The sequence below is a fragment of the Mytilus edulis genome, chromosome 9 (genome assembly GCF_963676685.1).
Source record: "Mytilus edulis chromosome 9, xbMytEdul2.2, whole genome shotgun sequence".
Taxonomy (NCBI): Eukaryota; Metazoa; Mollusca; class Bivalvia; order Mytilida; family Mytilidae; genus Mytilus; species Mytilus edulis.
The window spans coordinates 46604374-46617588 of NC_092352.1; the positions used below are offsets into that span (position 1 = coordinate 46604374).

General features: G+C 33.5%; 2 protein-coding genes across 3 annotated transcripts; one reads left to right on the forward strand and one right to left on the reverse strand.

The window, feature by feature from the left end:
- Nucleotides 1–539: 539 nt before the first annotated feature.
- Nucleotides 540–1553, forward strand: LOC139489997 (uncharacterized). Its single transcript, XM_071276851.1, has one exon. It carries the CDS (start codon nucleotides 540–542, stop codon nucleotides 1551–1553), a length of 1014 nt encoding a protein of 337 aa, XP_071132952.1.
- Nucleotides 1554–3674: 2121 nt separating this feature from the next.
- LOC139489712 (aquaporin-8-like) lies at nucleotides 3675–12997 on the reverse strand. 2 transcript variants are annotated; one of them, XM_071276445.1, is made up of 5 exons: nucleotides 12749–12997; nucleotides 8389–8515; nucleotides 6707–6930; nucleotides 6077–6226; nucleotides 3675–3867 (listed from the first exon to the last, which is right to left on the reverse strand). In XM_071276445.1, the coding sequence occupies exons 1-5, from the start codon at nucleotides 12964–12966 to the stop codon at nucleotides 3849–3851; spliced, it is 738 nt and encodes a 245-aa protein (XP_071132546.1). In that variant the 5' UTR covers nucleotides 12967–12997; the 3' UTR covers nucleotides 3675–3848. The 2 variants fall into 2 exon arrangements, with proteins under 2 accessions (XP_071132546.1, XP_071132545.1); XM_071276444.1 differs by lacking the exon at nucleotides 12749–12997 and adding an exon at nucleotides 9085–9330.
- Nucleotides 12998–13215: the final 218 nt, after the last annotated feature.

Below are 13215 nucleotides of genomic sequence, written 5' to 3' on the forward strand. Positions count from 1 at the left end.
TCAGATACTATCAAAATAAAATTGAGAAGGTAATGGGGAATGTGTAAAAGCGACAACAACCCGACCATTGAGCAGACAACAGGTCCACATTGAGGTCTAAAGGGTCCAAAATTGAACGTTATTTGATTTCACCAAAAATTGAATTCTTGGGGTTCTTTGATATGCTGAATGTAACCATGTATTTAGATTTTGGATATTGGACCATAATAGGAAAATGTCCAATTTAAAAATTTTAAGTCTTTAAGTTTAAGTTCCTAGACCCCATTCATTTTGTGTCAGACATCTCAAGCTTGAATGTTGAGTCCATACTTGCCCCAATTGTTCAGGGTTCAACCTCTGCGGTCGTATAAAACTACGCCCGGCGGATCATCTGGTTATACTTACTTATATAAAATAATTGGTGAAAACTGTTAACCTTACTTCAAAGCATCAGCAATCAGATTTGATTAACTTTAATTGACTGAGTTATCCAAGCTAAAAAAATCGACACACAAGAACTTGTAGAGAACATTCCAACTTTTCCATTTTGCAAGAACACAATGTACAACAAACGCAAGAAGAACCTTCCAGTTTTACCAAAAACTGTTGACCAAATCAACATAGATGGCATTTGGACACGTACAACCAAAGGTGATCCATTCCTGCAAGCAGACGATAACACAGAAGGGCGTATGCTTATCTTCAGTACACAAAAGAATCTAACTCACTTATCAGCTGCAGATATCATATATGGGGATGGTACATTTTACACCTGTCCAAGTCTATTCTTCCAACTATACACTTTTCACGCAATGGTTGACGGAGCAATGTACCCACTCGTACACAGTTTACTTCCAGCCAAGAGTGAACTTGTCTATACAAGGTTCCTGACTCTACTTAAAGATCTCTGCCACCAACACCAACTACAACTTCAGCCGAACACTATCTTCCTGGATTATGAAGTCGCCATCCGAAATGCAGCATACTCTGTATTTCCTGGCATCAACGCAAAAGGCTGTTTCTTCCACTACACACAATGCATCTGGAGAAAAGCACAAGAAACAGGTCTTCAGGTTCCGTACAAGAATGACGACAATATTCACCAACTGGTACGTCGTGCTGCTGTACTTCCACTTATACCCTTTGCCGAGGTTGAAGATGTGTGGTTTAATGCTCTAACAGACATAGACCAGATCGATACCAACACTAACTACACAGCCTTTACAGACTATGTAACAACATACCTGGTTGAACAGAACAGTCATCTTTGGAACCACTACCTAACACAAGGGCCAAGGACAACAAATCATCTAGAGGGATGGCACAGCAAACTGAAGAAACATGTCACCCATGCACATCCAAACATCTTTGAACTGATTAAACTACTGAAACATGAGGAAGCATTCAACGCCATGACTATGATCCAGTACGCCGGTGGAAAGAGAGCAGCCCCAAAAAAGAAGTATGTTGAAATCAACCTCAGATTAGACGAACTTAAGGTTAGACACCGCAACCAAGAAGTCACTACAATAGAGTTTGGCGATGCAGCCTCCCATCTTCTTCATGTAGAATAGATGATAAACTTTAATAGACTTATATACAATGATTGTTAACTGCTACAATCTGTGATTTGTTTTAGTGCTGTTGTATAATTTGTTATATTATGCTTGAATGAATCCAAAGTTGAATTTGTGTTATAAAAGTAATAAAATAATTATACTTATATTTGTTTTAATTTCTTTCTTTGTTTAAAAAAAACCCACAGAATTCATACAGATACAAAAATGACTTATTACCTGTTCTAATAAAAAAAACACTGGGCCAATTAACAGTTGATTAAAAAATGTTTTTACAGTATAATCCTTTGTTTGCACAAGTTTTCCTCCTATTCCCACATGAAATTTTACCTTTTCTTACCAGATTTATAAAAAGTGGGAATAGAGGGAATGAACCCTTTTGTCATCGTTTTCACGGTTAAGGTAGCACAATACAAAGATTTATAACTCCAACTCCCAAGTTTTAAAATACTGTAACTTTCTTAATAATGCTTGAAAAAATATAAAAGTGGTAGTTTTGGATAGCTAACAGATTACTCTTTCAAATAAATGCAATGTTAGTATTATGCAACAATTATGTAACCAATTATAATGTTAACTGTGTCTAAAATATTTTTCACCAAATTTCCCCTTTCAAATGAAATTAGCTTCTGCATTGGTAACCCTAGAGGGTTGATTTTATTATATGTTGTTCCTATGGCCATTATCTACAAAAGGGTGTCTCAGATTTCAGATAGAATGTATAGAACAAATTTTACACATAATTGAACATTATCTTCTTTTATGTGGTTAGGATGTTTACACTAATTAGAGATTTATGAGAGAATGGAACACCATAGAGACAATCTGAGACACCCTTTTGAAGCCCATGATGTGTTGATTAAGATTCCGTTAAATTTTTTAGTATAGTTAAAGAGATGATAGAGCTAAATTCATTCAAGTGAACTTACCTAGATATTGCCACTAATTACATAATAATTGATTACATAATGATTGCATAATAAAAATATTGCATTCATTTAAAAGATTAATCTTTTATCTATCTATATATACCTCTTTTATTATTTTCTATGCATTTATAAGAAAGTTACAGCATTTCAAAGGTTAGTGATTGGAAGTAAAAAAATCTTTGTATTGTGCTACCTTAAGTCCGTTAAATCCGGATGTACAAATATAGGTGTCAGGAGCACATGAGATCACCCTTAGTTTTTGGTAGAGTTCGTGTTGATTAGTTTTGAGTTTTCTGTGTTGTGTATTGTGTACTATTACTTGTCTGTTTGTCTTTTTCTTTTATAGCAATGACGTTGTCGCTTTTTTTGTCTTTCTCGACATTTGAGATTGAATTTCCTTCTGGTATCTTTTGTCCCTCTTATGTTCTTGTGTTGTGCTCCAGGTCATAAGAGCATTCGCTTACACATGTAAACAACACCCGCGACCACATTCTGTTTGTTCTAGCCACATGCAGGTCACTTGTTGTCGCTGGTCGCTATTTATCTTTTTCGTTTTTCGTTTTTGGATGTGTACTGAAATGTTTTGATTTGTGTTGTCTTTATTGTTTTATGTATTGCTGTACTGTTGTTTTTTTTGTTTGGACTGTTTTATATTTTATAATATTGATGCCTTTTATAGCATAAAAGTTTTTTATACGGTGTGGGCTTTGCTACTGTAGCATATATTTGCATGCAATCAGTCATTTGGTCGCTGGTGAATATTTTTTTCATTTGCAATCATACCACATCTTCTTATTTTTTACATCTCTCTTCCAATTGTTTAATTTTTTCACGTTCTTGTAATGTCTATTAAGAGGGTCTGTATTCGGGGTCTATCGAATAGAGAAAAATGCGCGAACAAAATAAAGATTAGGAGAAAAAAATAATCCAAAAATTAAAAAATTAAAGAATAATGGGGTGCTAAAATATGAAGAATAGAGAATATTAGGTACAATTTATAAAGTATAGAGAAAAAAAGAAAAGAAGACATAAAAAATAAAGAAAACAAATATAAAGGACCCCATCCAGAACCTCTATTACGGACTATTTGAAAATGAGACAATTTACATAAAACAAATAACATACAGCGTAGAAACATACGCATTTTTAGGCATTCTGTTGTTTAGTATGGTTAAGTAATAAGATCACATCCCACGACCAATTTATTCAAAAACATAACAAGAATTATAACAAAATATCATGCATAAATATGAGTATCAGTTTCAAAGAAAGTGGATTTCTGAGCATCTTCGCAAACTCCGTCTTCTTTCAAACCAGCAAGGCTTTAGTTCATTTCATTCTCAGACGAGACAGAAGTTTCTTTTCATCGACGAAACAAAAACCTGTAATAATTTTTAAATTGTGATTATAGTATATATATACTTAGCAAAGACTTAAAAGTATGACTGCGTATAATTGCTTACATTACTTCATTTAAATTTGGTGGAGTTGCTAAACCACAAACTCAAAATGAATTTGAAATTTTAACTCCACTTAGTTTAGTAGTTTTTCGTGAATCACATACAGATAGTACAGAATCCTTTTCTTTTTCTTATGTTCACGTACCCTTTTTTTTTAGCTCACCTGGCCTAAAAGGCCATGTGAGCTTTTCTCATCACTTGGCGTCCGTCGTCGTCGACGTCGTCGTCGTCGTCGTCGTCGTCGTCGTCTGTCGTCGTTAACAATTTTTCAAACATCTTCTCCTCTGAAACTACTGAATGGATTTGAATGAAACTTAGCATGATTGTTCCTTAGTATATCCTGCACAAAATGTGCGCTTCGATTTTTGATCCGTCAAAAAACATGGCCGCCATTACTTAAAATAGAACATAGGGGTCTAATGCAGTTTTTGGCTTATATCTCAAAAACGAAAGCATTTAGAGCAAATCTGACATGGGGTAAAAATGTTCATTAGGTCAAGATCTATCAGCCCTGAAATTTTCAGATGAATCAAACAAACCATTGTTGGGTTGCTGCCACTTATTTGGTAATTTTAAGGAAATTTTGCAGTTTTTGGTCATTATCTTGAATATTATTATAGATAAAGATAAACTGTAAACAGCAAAAATGATCAGCAAAGTAAGATCTACAAATAAGTCAATATGACCAAAATTGTCAATTGACCCCTTAAGGGGTTATTGTCCTTTAATGACAATTTTTCACCTTTTGTTCATCATATTTGCTAACTTTAAAAAATCTTCTCCTCTGAAACTACTGAATGGATTTGGTTAAAACTTAGCATGATTGTTCCTTAGATTATCCTGCACAAAGTGTGTGCTTTGATTTTTGATCCGTCAAAAAACATGGCCGCAGTTACTTAAAATAGAACATAGGGGTCAAATGCAGTTTTTGGCTTATATCTCAAAAACGAAAGCATTTACAGCAAATCTGACATGGGGTAAAAATGTTCATTAGGTCAATACTTATCAGCCCTGAAATTTTCAGATGAATCAAACAACCAATTGTTGGGTTGCTGCCACTTAATTGGTAATTTTAAGGAAATTTTGCAGTTTTTGGTCATTATCTTGAATATTATTATAGATAAAGATAAACTGTAAACAGCAAAAATGATCAGCAAAGTAAGATCTACAAATAAGTCAATATGACCAAAATTGTCAATTGACCCCTTAAGGGGTTATTGTCCTTTAATGACAATTTTTCACAATTTGTTCATCATATTTGCTAACTTTAAAAAATCTTCTCCTCTGAAACTGCTGAATGGATTTGGATGAAACTTAGCATGATTGTTCCTTAGATTATCCTGCACAAAGTGTGTGCTTTGATTTTTGATCCGTCAAAAAACATGGCCGCCGTTACTTAAAATAGAACATAGGGGTCAAATGCAGTTTTTGGCTTATATCTCAAAAACGAAAGCATTTAGAGCAAATCTGACATGGGGTAAAAATGTTCATTAGGTCAAGATCTATCAGCCCTGAAATTTTCAGATGAATCAAACAAACCATTGTTGGGTTGCTGCCACTTAATTGGTAATTTTAAGGAAATTTTGCAGTTTTTGGTCATTATCTTGAATATTATTATAGATACAGATAAACTGTTAATAGCAAAAATGTTAAGCAAAGTAAGATCTACAAATAAGTCAATTTGACCAAAATTGTCAATTGACCTCTTAAGGAGTTATTGCCCTTTAAAGACTTTTTTCACAATTTGTTCATCATGTTGACTTACTTTAAAAAATCTTCTCCTTTGAAACTGCTGTATCAATTTCAGCCAAACTTAGGCTAAATGAGTTTTAGAGTTTCAGAGTATCTAGTATAAATTTTATATTTCATTTCCTTGTATGTCAAGAAACATAGCTCCTATGGCTAAAATAGAACATAGGAGAAAATGATTTTTTTTTTGCTTTTGAAGAAAATAGGACGATTCAAAGAACATTTAAATAAATTGAAAAGCCAAAATAATCATTGATGAGAGATTAAACCAAAAAAATTCAGGTGAGCGATTCAGGCTCTTGAGAGCCTCTTGTTTTAAATCAATTTAAAAGATCTAAGGATTGTCTAACATTTAAAGTTATTACTAGTATCATGTCCTTACCTATATATCCCAGCAGCCACAAGAGAACCGAGAGCTGGTCCTACCCAGTAAACATAATGATGTTTCCATACATCGTCGTTAAAAGTTGATACCGCCAACGCTGGTCCAAAACTTCGTGCTGGATTCATTGAAGCACCAGTGGTCATCCCCCTATAATTTAAAATTGTAATTTAAGAACGTTGAGGATATATATATATAAGGCTCCTGTTTAATACGACAGTTTTTACGTGAAAGCAATTCACATGTATTTCTAATAGAGATATTTTTTTCTATTTAAACAGCTTTATACGTGGACTTGAAGGCAAGACGGTGTTACTGCAAAGTGATTACCTTACATACCACCTGTTTACGCTTTGCCTACAGGGCAAAGTTAGACACAAGATTGTATTTTAATTAGATTTTCATCCAGTCCTAGACCCTATTCTAGAGCATATTATCTGCATATGATTTTCACTAAAGTTGGTTCAAATAATTAGAAATTTATATTTTTGCCTTTTGTGTACACCCATCATCATTGATTCTTATTTTGATTTGTTGTATATGCAAACAAACATGGAAACAAGCATAATAGCAAATAAACTTTATCGGCTAAAAATGCATCTACAGCAAAAGAAGAGAAATGAAACTTACCCGCCCATAATATCCACAGCTACAGCAAAACCAATAGCAAGCGGCGTTAAAACAGAATCTTGATTCCTTTTATCTAGAGCATTCATAAGTACAGTAAAAACAAGAACGAAAGTCAAAATAGCTTCACACAGAACAGCCCATCCCGGTTCAACCCCTGCTGACAGTGTATGAGCTCCACCATTTATAGACATGTCACCATGGTAAACATCAGACGGAAGAACGGCCTGCAAACATGAAATAATATTTTATTTTACAGTTATTGCATATTATTTTCAAAAACTACCTTTGGAAAACACACTTTGTTATTTTGAACCCACTTCTATAAGTCAAATATGTAAATGAATTTCTGTACATGTTCTTAGCTCCCTTGAGTACAGTTAGACTAACACATTTTACATGATCATTATTATAATATTGGCTCTCCCTAAAGTCCGATATGTATCGACGAATGTTATTAGACCCGATATGTAGTACTTAATAGTAATCTTATTTATGACACAATTCAGAAAGCCCAATTCAAATCATAGGCTAATACTGTGAAACCTGATGGATGTTTCTTTTTTTGTTTTTTTTATAACGGACACCCATCATATCGCACATTAGACTATATGCACGCGTCACATGAATATTTGTTGATGACGGGAGTTTTTAACGACCTTGACTGGCTATATTTGTGATATGATTATTAAAATGTATATGATACTGGCGTGTTATACTAGTATCATGTCTAATCTTGTAACTTGATTGGTTAAATTGACACTATATATCAGCCCAAATATCTTTGGAACAAAACGAAGATCAAAATGGTAACCAGTGATGAAATCAGTGCACGCCAGGCAGTATTTTAATAAAACTATTATTCGGACTACATTGAAAACGGTACTATTTATTCTGCCATTGGCGACAATACTAACATTTTCTAAGTTTACCACTTTTTATAATAAAAAAACCTGGATAAAACAGTTATGTGTGGTGTTAGTACTTTATTACTCTATTTTAAAAATTGAAGCCAAATAGTATCATGACCAATTTCCAACGGAGCTTGTTTATGTTATCCATGCTCACCGTCATTTTGCAGCAAATTTATAAAATTTTGAAAGCCTTTTCGAATAATTCTCTAGAAAATATTTCAATAGGTTTTAAAAATATTGTAAATATAAACACTGCAGTTATTCATAGATAAATAAAAAAATATATTGTACCCTTACATCCAATCACGGCGCTCCTTAGGACCTAAGTTGCCTTTCTTCACTGTCTTGGGTACACAAAAGGCAAACCTAATGCTGGGAAAATTAAATACTACCGTTTTCCCTACAATGGGTTTACAGGGTCATATTATTCCCTGTCAGAGCTTCATATTCCCATTCGCCTGAAGACTCGCAGGACGTAAAACACGGATAGGTAATATGGGCAATATTAGTACATATCCCCTTTTAAGATCCAGAACAACATATTCACATTTACTTATAATTTTTTCAATTTTTTAAAGCACATGTTGGTCCCATGCATGATTCCAAGTATTAAAACAATCTCGAATATGAACCAATGAGAACTCAATGTTTCAATTTCTACCATGAAGAAATTCAAAAGTTAATAAGCCGTGATTCAACGCTGAAAGGATTTGTTATTTTGAAATAAAGAGCATTGTTAATACTATATTTTATAACATTTATACTACTTACTCTGGTAAATGCTGCCCCAAGTGCTCCACCAATCATCTGAGCAAAGAAATACAGAACACTCAGAGATATCGATATACCCCCGTTAAGTGCAACTCCAAGAGTCACTGCAGGATTAAAATGTCCACCACTGAAAGTAGAAAAACGAAAAACGTTAATGACAGACTTCGTTGAAGATGCATAAAACAGTCCATGCATGAGATGAAATGGCAATATATGGAACATGATGTTTTCTCTAATGATTCTAAATGGTTGATTATTGTCGTTAATGTTCCAGTGGCTAGTATTTGAGATATTTTTAGAGGGACAATAAATTAAGAACAAATCTAGAACATGATTGGTCAAATAACAAGGTAGATCTAAATTTGATATGAATAATCGTTTTCTCCGATAAAAGCGGTTATATCAACAAAAAGTTATCTGATATTTAAACATGGTTTTGGTTTTGGTTAAAAGGGGGGATGTTTCAATATATTTTTTTACCTCCCCACATAGCATGTGCTTGTCTCAAATAAGAAACTTCGTCAATGTTGTTTTTAAGTCATATCGTAAGAGATGGTGCTTATAAACAGAAAAAATAATGATAACGGATCTTTTAATTAATAGACTGTTAAGTGTAAAACTTTTCCGGCAAAACTAAAACAGATTAAGAGCGTGCCACCGCCTGTTGTTCATATTCAACACCATATAAGATCTTACCTGATATTACCAAGGCCCATAATAAGCAATGCAATCATCAGACCATGCGCCAAGCCGATGCTAACTATATCATTGGTTTGTACAACCATAGTACCAACGAACACAAATACGGTAACGCCAACAAACTCCGCAAGTACTGGTCTAAATACTTTTTCAAAGTTCTCATTCTTAAAACTATTATTACTGACAGAAACAAGCAGAGGAGTACCTTCACCTTCACCCATGGTTTACAATATTAGTAAGTGAACTTAATGAAAAAAATGTTCGATTTATACCAATCATGTTTAATCATATGATATGTAAATACACCTCGGGATCGTTCTATCTAATGTTTTAAAAAAAAGTTTAAGATATGTACGATGACAAGGCATAATATATACCTTGTGATAATTGAGATAACAGTACATCATGGCTTTAGATAAAGGGTTGTTATATTTGCACTAGGCATGCTGAACTATTTTATTATGTCCCGCCTACAAGCCTGGGAGTAGAGGGACATTATTTTTTGATGCTGTTCGTTCGTTCATCCGTATTAGATTTAAGTTATGTTCAAGGTTGGTTTAAGATTCAGTTGGCTTGCAAGTAGATACAAGTTTTAGTTTAATGTACCAGTAGTTTGTAATCACACCAATTTAAACTTATAAAGTACAAACATATATAAAAAGGAGATGTTGTATGATTGCAAATATGATAATTATCCAACATGAAGCGAACGTAAGAAGAACTAATATAGGAAACGACATGTTTATACTATTTATGCTAAAGTAGGGATTTGAACCTCATTTCGCAGTGGTTAACTTCACATGGAAATTTGATATCGCGAGATGATATGGTTTCCTATGGACGCACATTCTTGTTCTTTTCAAAATGCAATCCATACAATTTTTGTGGGCAAGTTTGGGTTATAATCGTTCTTATGATGTAAAAATGCAGAACGCTCAAACATATGAGTACCCCGTGTAACGCGTTAGTGATATGGATAACACCCCAAACACTTGAAATTTTATATCATAAACTTTTCAGAATTGACTATACTAATAAAGATTGAGAAACTTACCAAATTATACTTTCTATTCACAATAAGCAGTCGAATTGCATTGTAAAAAGATACTCAACATAAATAAGGTCAGGGATTTTTGTCTTGTAATAGATAACCTGACGATCCCTATAAGACAAATTTTATAAGACATTTTGCTGTTGTTGTTATACGTGAACTTTTCATTTTTCATTGAAAGATTTGTTGAGATCTCAAAAACTACTTTTACCTATTTACATGTTTATGTACAGTAACTGTCTCAAGTCAACTTCGAAAATGGTTACTTTTTGTTATATCTGATCTTTCTATGTACTTGAAAAAGGAAATAAGGCGTGGATGGAAGATCTTTTATAGTGGTTTAATTTATTTCTATCTTTACTGGACTTATGACTATTTAGAGCTTGTCGTACATTAGTCTACTGTTTAGAGCCGTATGTGAACCTTTCGATGTTTTCTGATATTCACATTAGAATATTAGAGAATTGGGTTGTTGCTTCATTGGTGTATATCGCAACTCCCTTTGTTCATACTGTAATTATATAATTACTTCATATAGTTTCTTACCTGATGTTACCTATGCCTATAATAAGCAATGCAATCATTAGACCATGCGCTAAGCCGATGCTAACTATATCATTGGTTTGTACAACCACAGTACCAACGAACACAAATACGGTAACACCAACAAATTCAGCAAGTACTGGTCTAAATACACTTTCAAAATTTTCATTCTGAGTGCCATGATGATTGACAGAGACAACCAAGGGCTCACCTTCACTCATATTTAATCCTAAGATTTTTGTCAATCAAGCTAATCATATGATTTATCATGTAACCTTGGGATTGCGTGATGAAAAGTAAATATACAAATATACAAATATAAATTCAATGACAAAACATTTAACCGTGTAACAGTTGTGATAACCTGATTTGACTGATTGGATAAAAGTTCATAGTGGTTGCACTATCGGTACTCATCAGTTTTTATTTTTAATTTTATTAGATGATGACGAGCCAGACAACACATGCCTTCAAATCTACTTGAAGCAGACGTTTAATAAAGTTAAATATTAATTGCAATTCTTGTTTTCAAGAATTGTCATTTTAGACTAGCAAAAAAAAAACCTCATTAAAAATATCACTTTTGCGATTTTAAACACCAGACGCGCATTCTACAAAAAACTCCACCCGTTACGCTTGAAACCAAAAAAGGCAAAATAAAGTTGAAGATAATTAAGGACCGAATGCATCAAAGGAAATCTACAAATCCTTAGTATTTCGAAAAATTTAAAGTTTCGTAAACATTTATTAATATTTCCATATCAATGATAATTCGTGTCAATAATGCACGAGTTGCATGAAACCCGACGAAGTCTCCTTCTGATTCTTTTAATTTACAAAAAAACCTTTTACAGCGGATTCCATTGAGTGTGTAGCGAAAGGTAATATCTTTGGTTAGCTTGCTTGTAAACTGAACCGTGAAGTCATTATTAGGTTAGGTATGCTACCCTTCTTTCGAAGTAGCATATTCAATCAGACAGATCGATTGGTTTTTTGTCGGAGTAATCTATTCTTAGGGTATTTTACCTAACCTAAGAATGACTTCACGGTTCAGCTAACAAACAAGCTAACCATAGATATTACCTATCGCTACACACTCAATGTGATCCGCTGTAATATAAATAAAAATTTTCAAAGTAATTACATTAGGGTCAAGGGTGTCGTTCACGATTTAAAATATCATTCGCATCACTAACCAGCATAAAACGTCACAACACATTTCGAAGAAAAGATTAAATACAAGATGATAAGTTTTGACAACACCCTTGAATAAAGTGTCCTGTTTCATTGTCAACAAACAATATTGTCATGTGCGTTTTGTCTTGGGGTACATCATTTATAATCTAGATAGTTTATACATATTAACTCACATGTATGCCTCAACTAGTAAGGAAAATAGAAAATTTGAGAACTAAAAAAGTATGAGTATAACGAGATGTATGTGTTGGTGTGTGTCTCAAAGTTAAAGTATAGCGTCATGGCTTTGAACTGCCTTTTCGTATTTCTATACTAGTATTCAGTTATGGAATTCAATCTTTATCCCTATTATTTTTTTAGCTCTTTGATCGTTTCTTATCACTTGTTCTAGTATGGGTTTTTTGTGGTTGGGTTGGTATTTGATTTAAAATTCGCCTTTCACCTTAAACGAAAAATGGCAGTTTGAAATAAAATCAACAATCAAATTGGGTAGTTTTGCTTAACATTTTGCTATGCTTGAATGAAATATTTTTGAAAATGTGTATTTAAAAAAATAGCAACGTACGCTTGACTTAACTGAAACTAAAGCGCTTGACTTAAAAACTAAAGCGCTAGACTTAAAATCTTTAGCGTTTGGCCTAAAATAATATATATCGCACGCAGCTCTTTATCTGGTTAAGACCAACAGATCTCTGTAGCAACTCTACTTTTTTTGTTACTTTATTTTTCGTTAGAAATCCATGCGACTTCACCAAATGCTAAACAAAATGACCTTAAACCGTACAAGACCTAGTGCAATATTTAGGACAACAATATATATGTATACATTTTGAAACTGGATGTTGTTATTTTTGTACGCTATCTTCTTACCTTATATTTCCAAGTCCCATTATAAGCAATGCAATCATCAAACCATGTGCAAGGCCAATGCTGGTAATATCGTTTGTTTGTACAGCCATAGTACCAACAAACACGAAAACGGTCACACCAACAAATTCGGCAACAATCGGTCTAATTTTGTCTTCCCAGGTATCATATGGGTTTGGACGTCTTTCATCGCTAATTAATAGAGGTTCACCGTCGCTCATTTTTCTTCTATTCCAATAGATTATTTATATATCTATATATAGGTAAAAGGTCATACGTGTCTTATTTACCTTGTTGTAGGTAAGTAGTTATCTACCGTGGACATTTAAACCAACTTTTCGATATCCCTGACTGAATTATGATATGTCTGTGTTTGTTTGATCAAAAGTTAAACGAATAAAAGTAGTTATACGAGGACATAGTCCTTACTTGCTATCCGCACATAAGGATATGTGTTCCCGATTGCTGTT

What these genes read in the sequence shown, in the direction of transcription:
- LOC139489997 (XM_071276851.1), top strand. Translation starts at nt 540, where the DNA reads ATGTACAACAAACGCAAGAAGAACCTTCCAGTTTTACCAAAAACTGTT.
- LOC139489712 (XM_071276444.1), bottom strand. Translation starts at nt 9,308, where the DNA reads ATGGGTGAAGGTGAAGGTACTCCTCTGCTTGTTTCTGTCAGTAATAAT. An exon ending in ATGGGCCTTGGTAATATCAG is followed by an intron (nt 8,516 to 9,084) that starts GTAAGATCTTAT and finishes TTCTACTTTCAG; the next exon opens with TGGTGGACATTTTAATCCTG. An exon ending in TTGGGGCAGCATTTACCAGA is followed by an intron (nt 6,931 to 8,388) that starts GTAAGTAGTATA and finishes TCATGTTTGCAG; the next exon opens with GCCGTTCTTCCGTCTGATGT.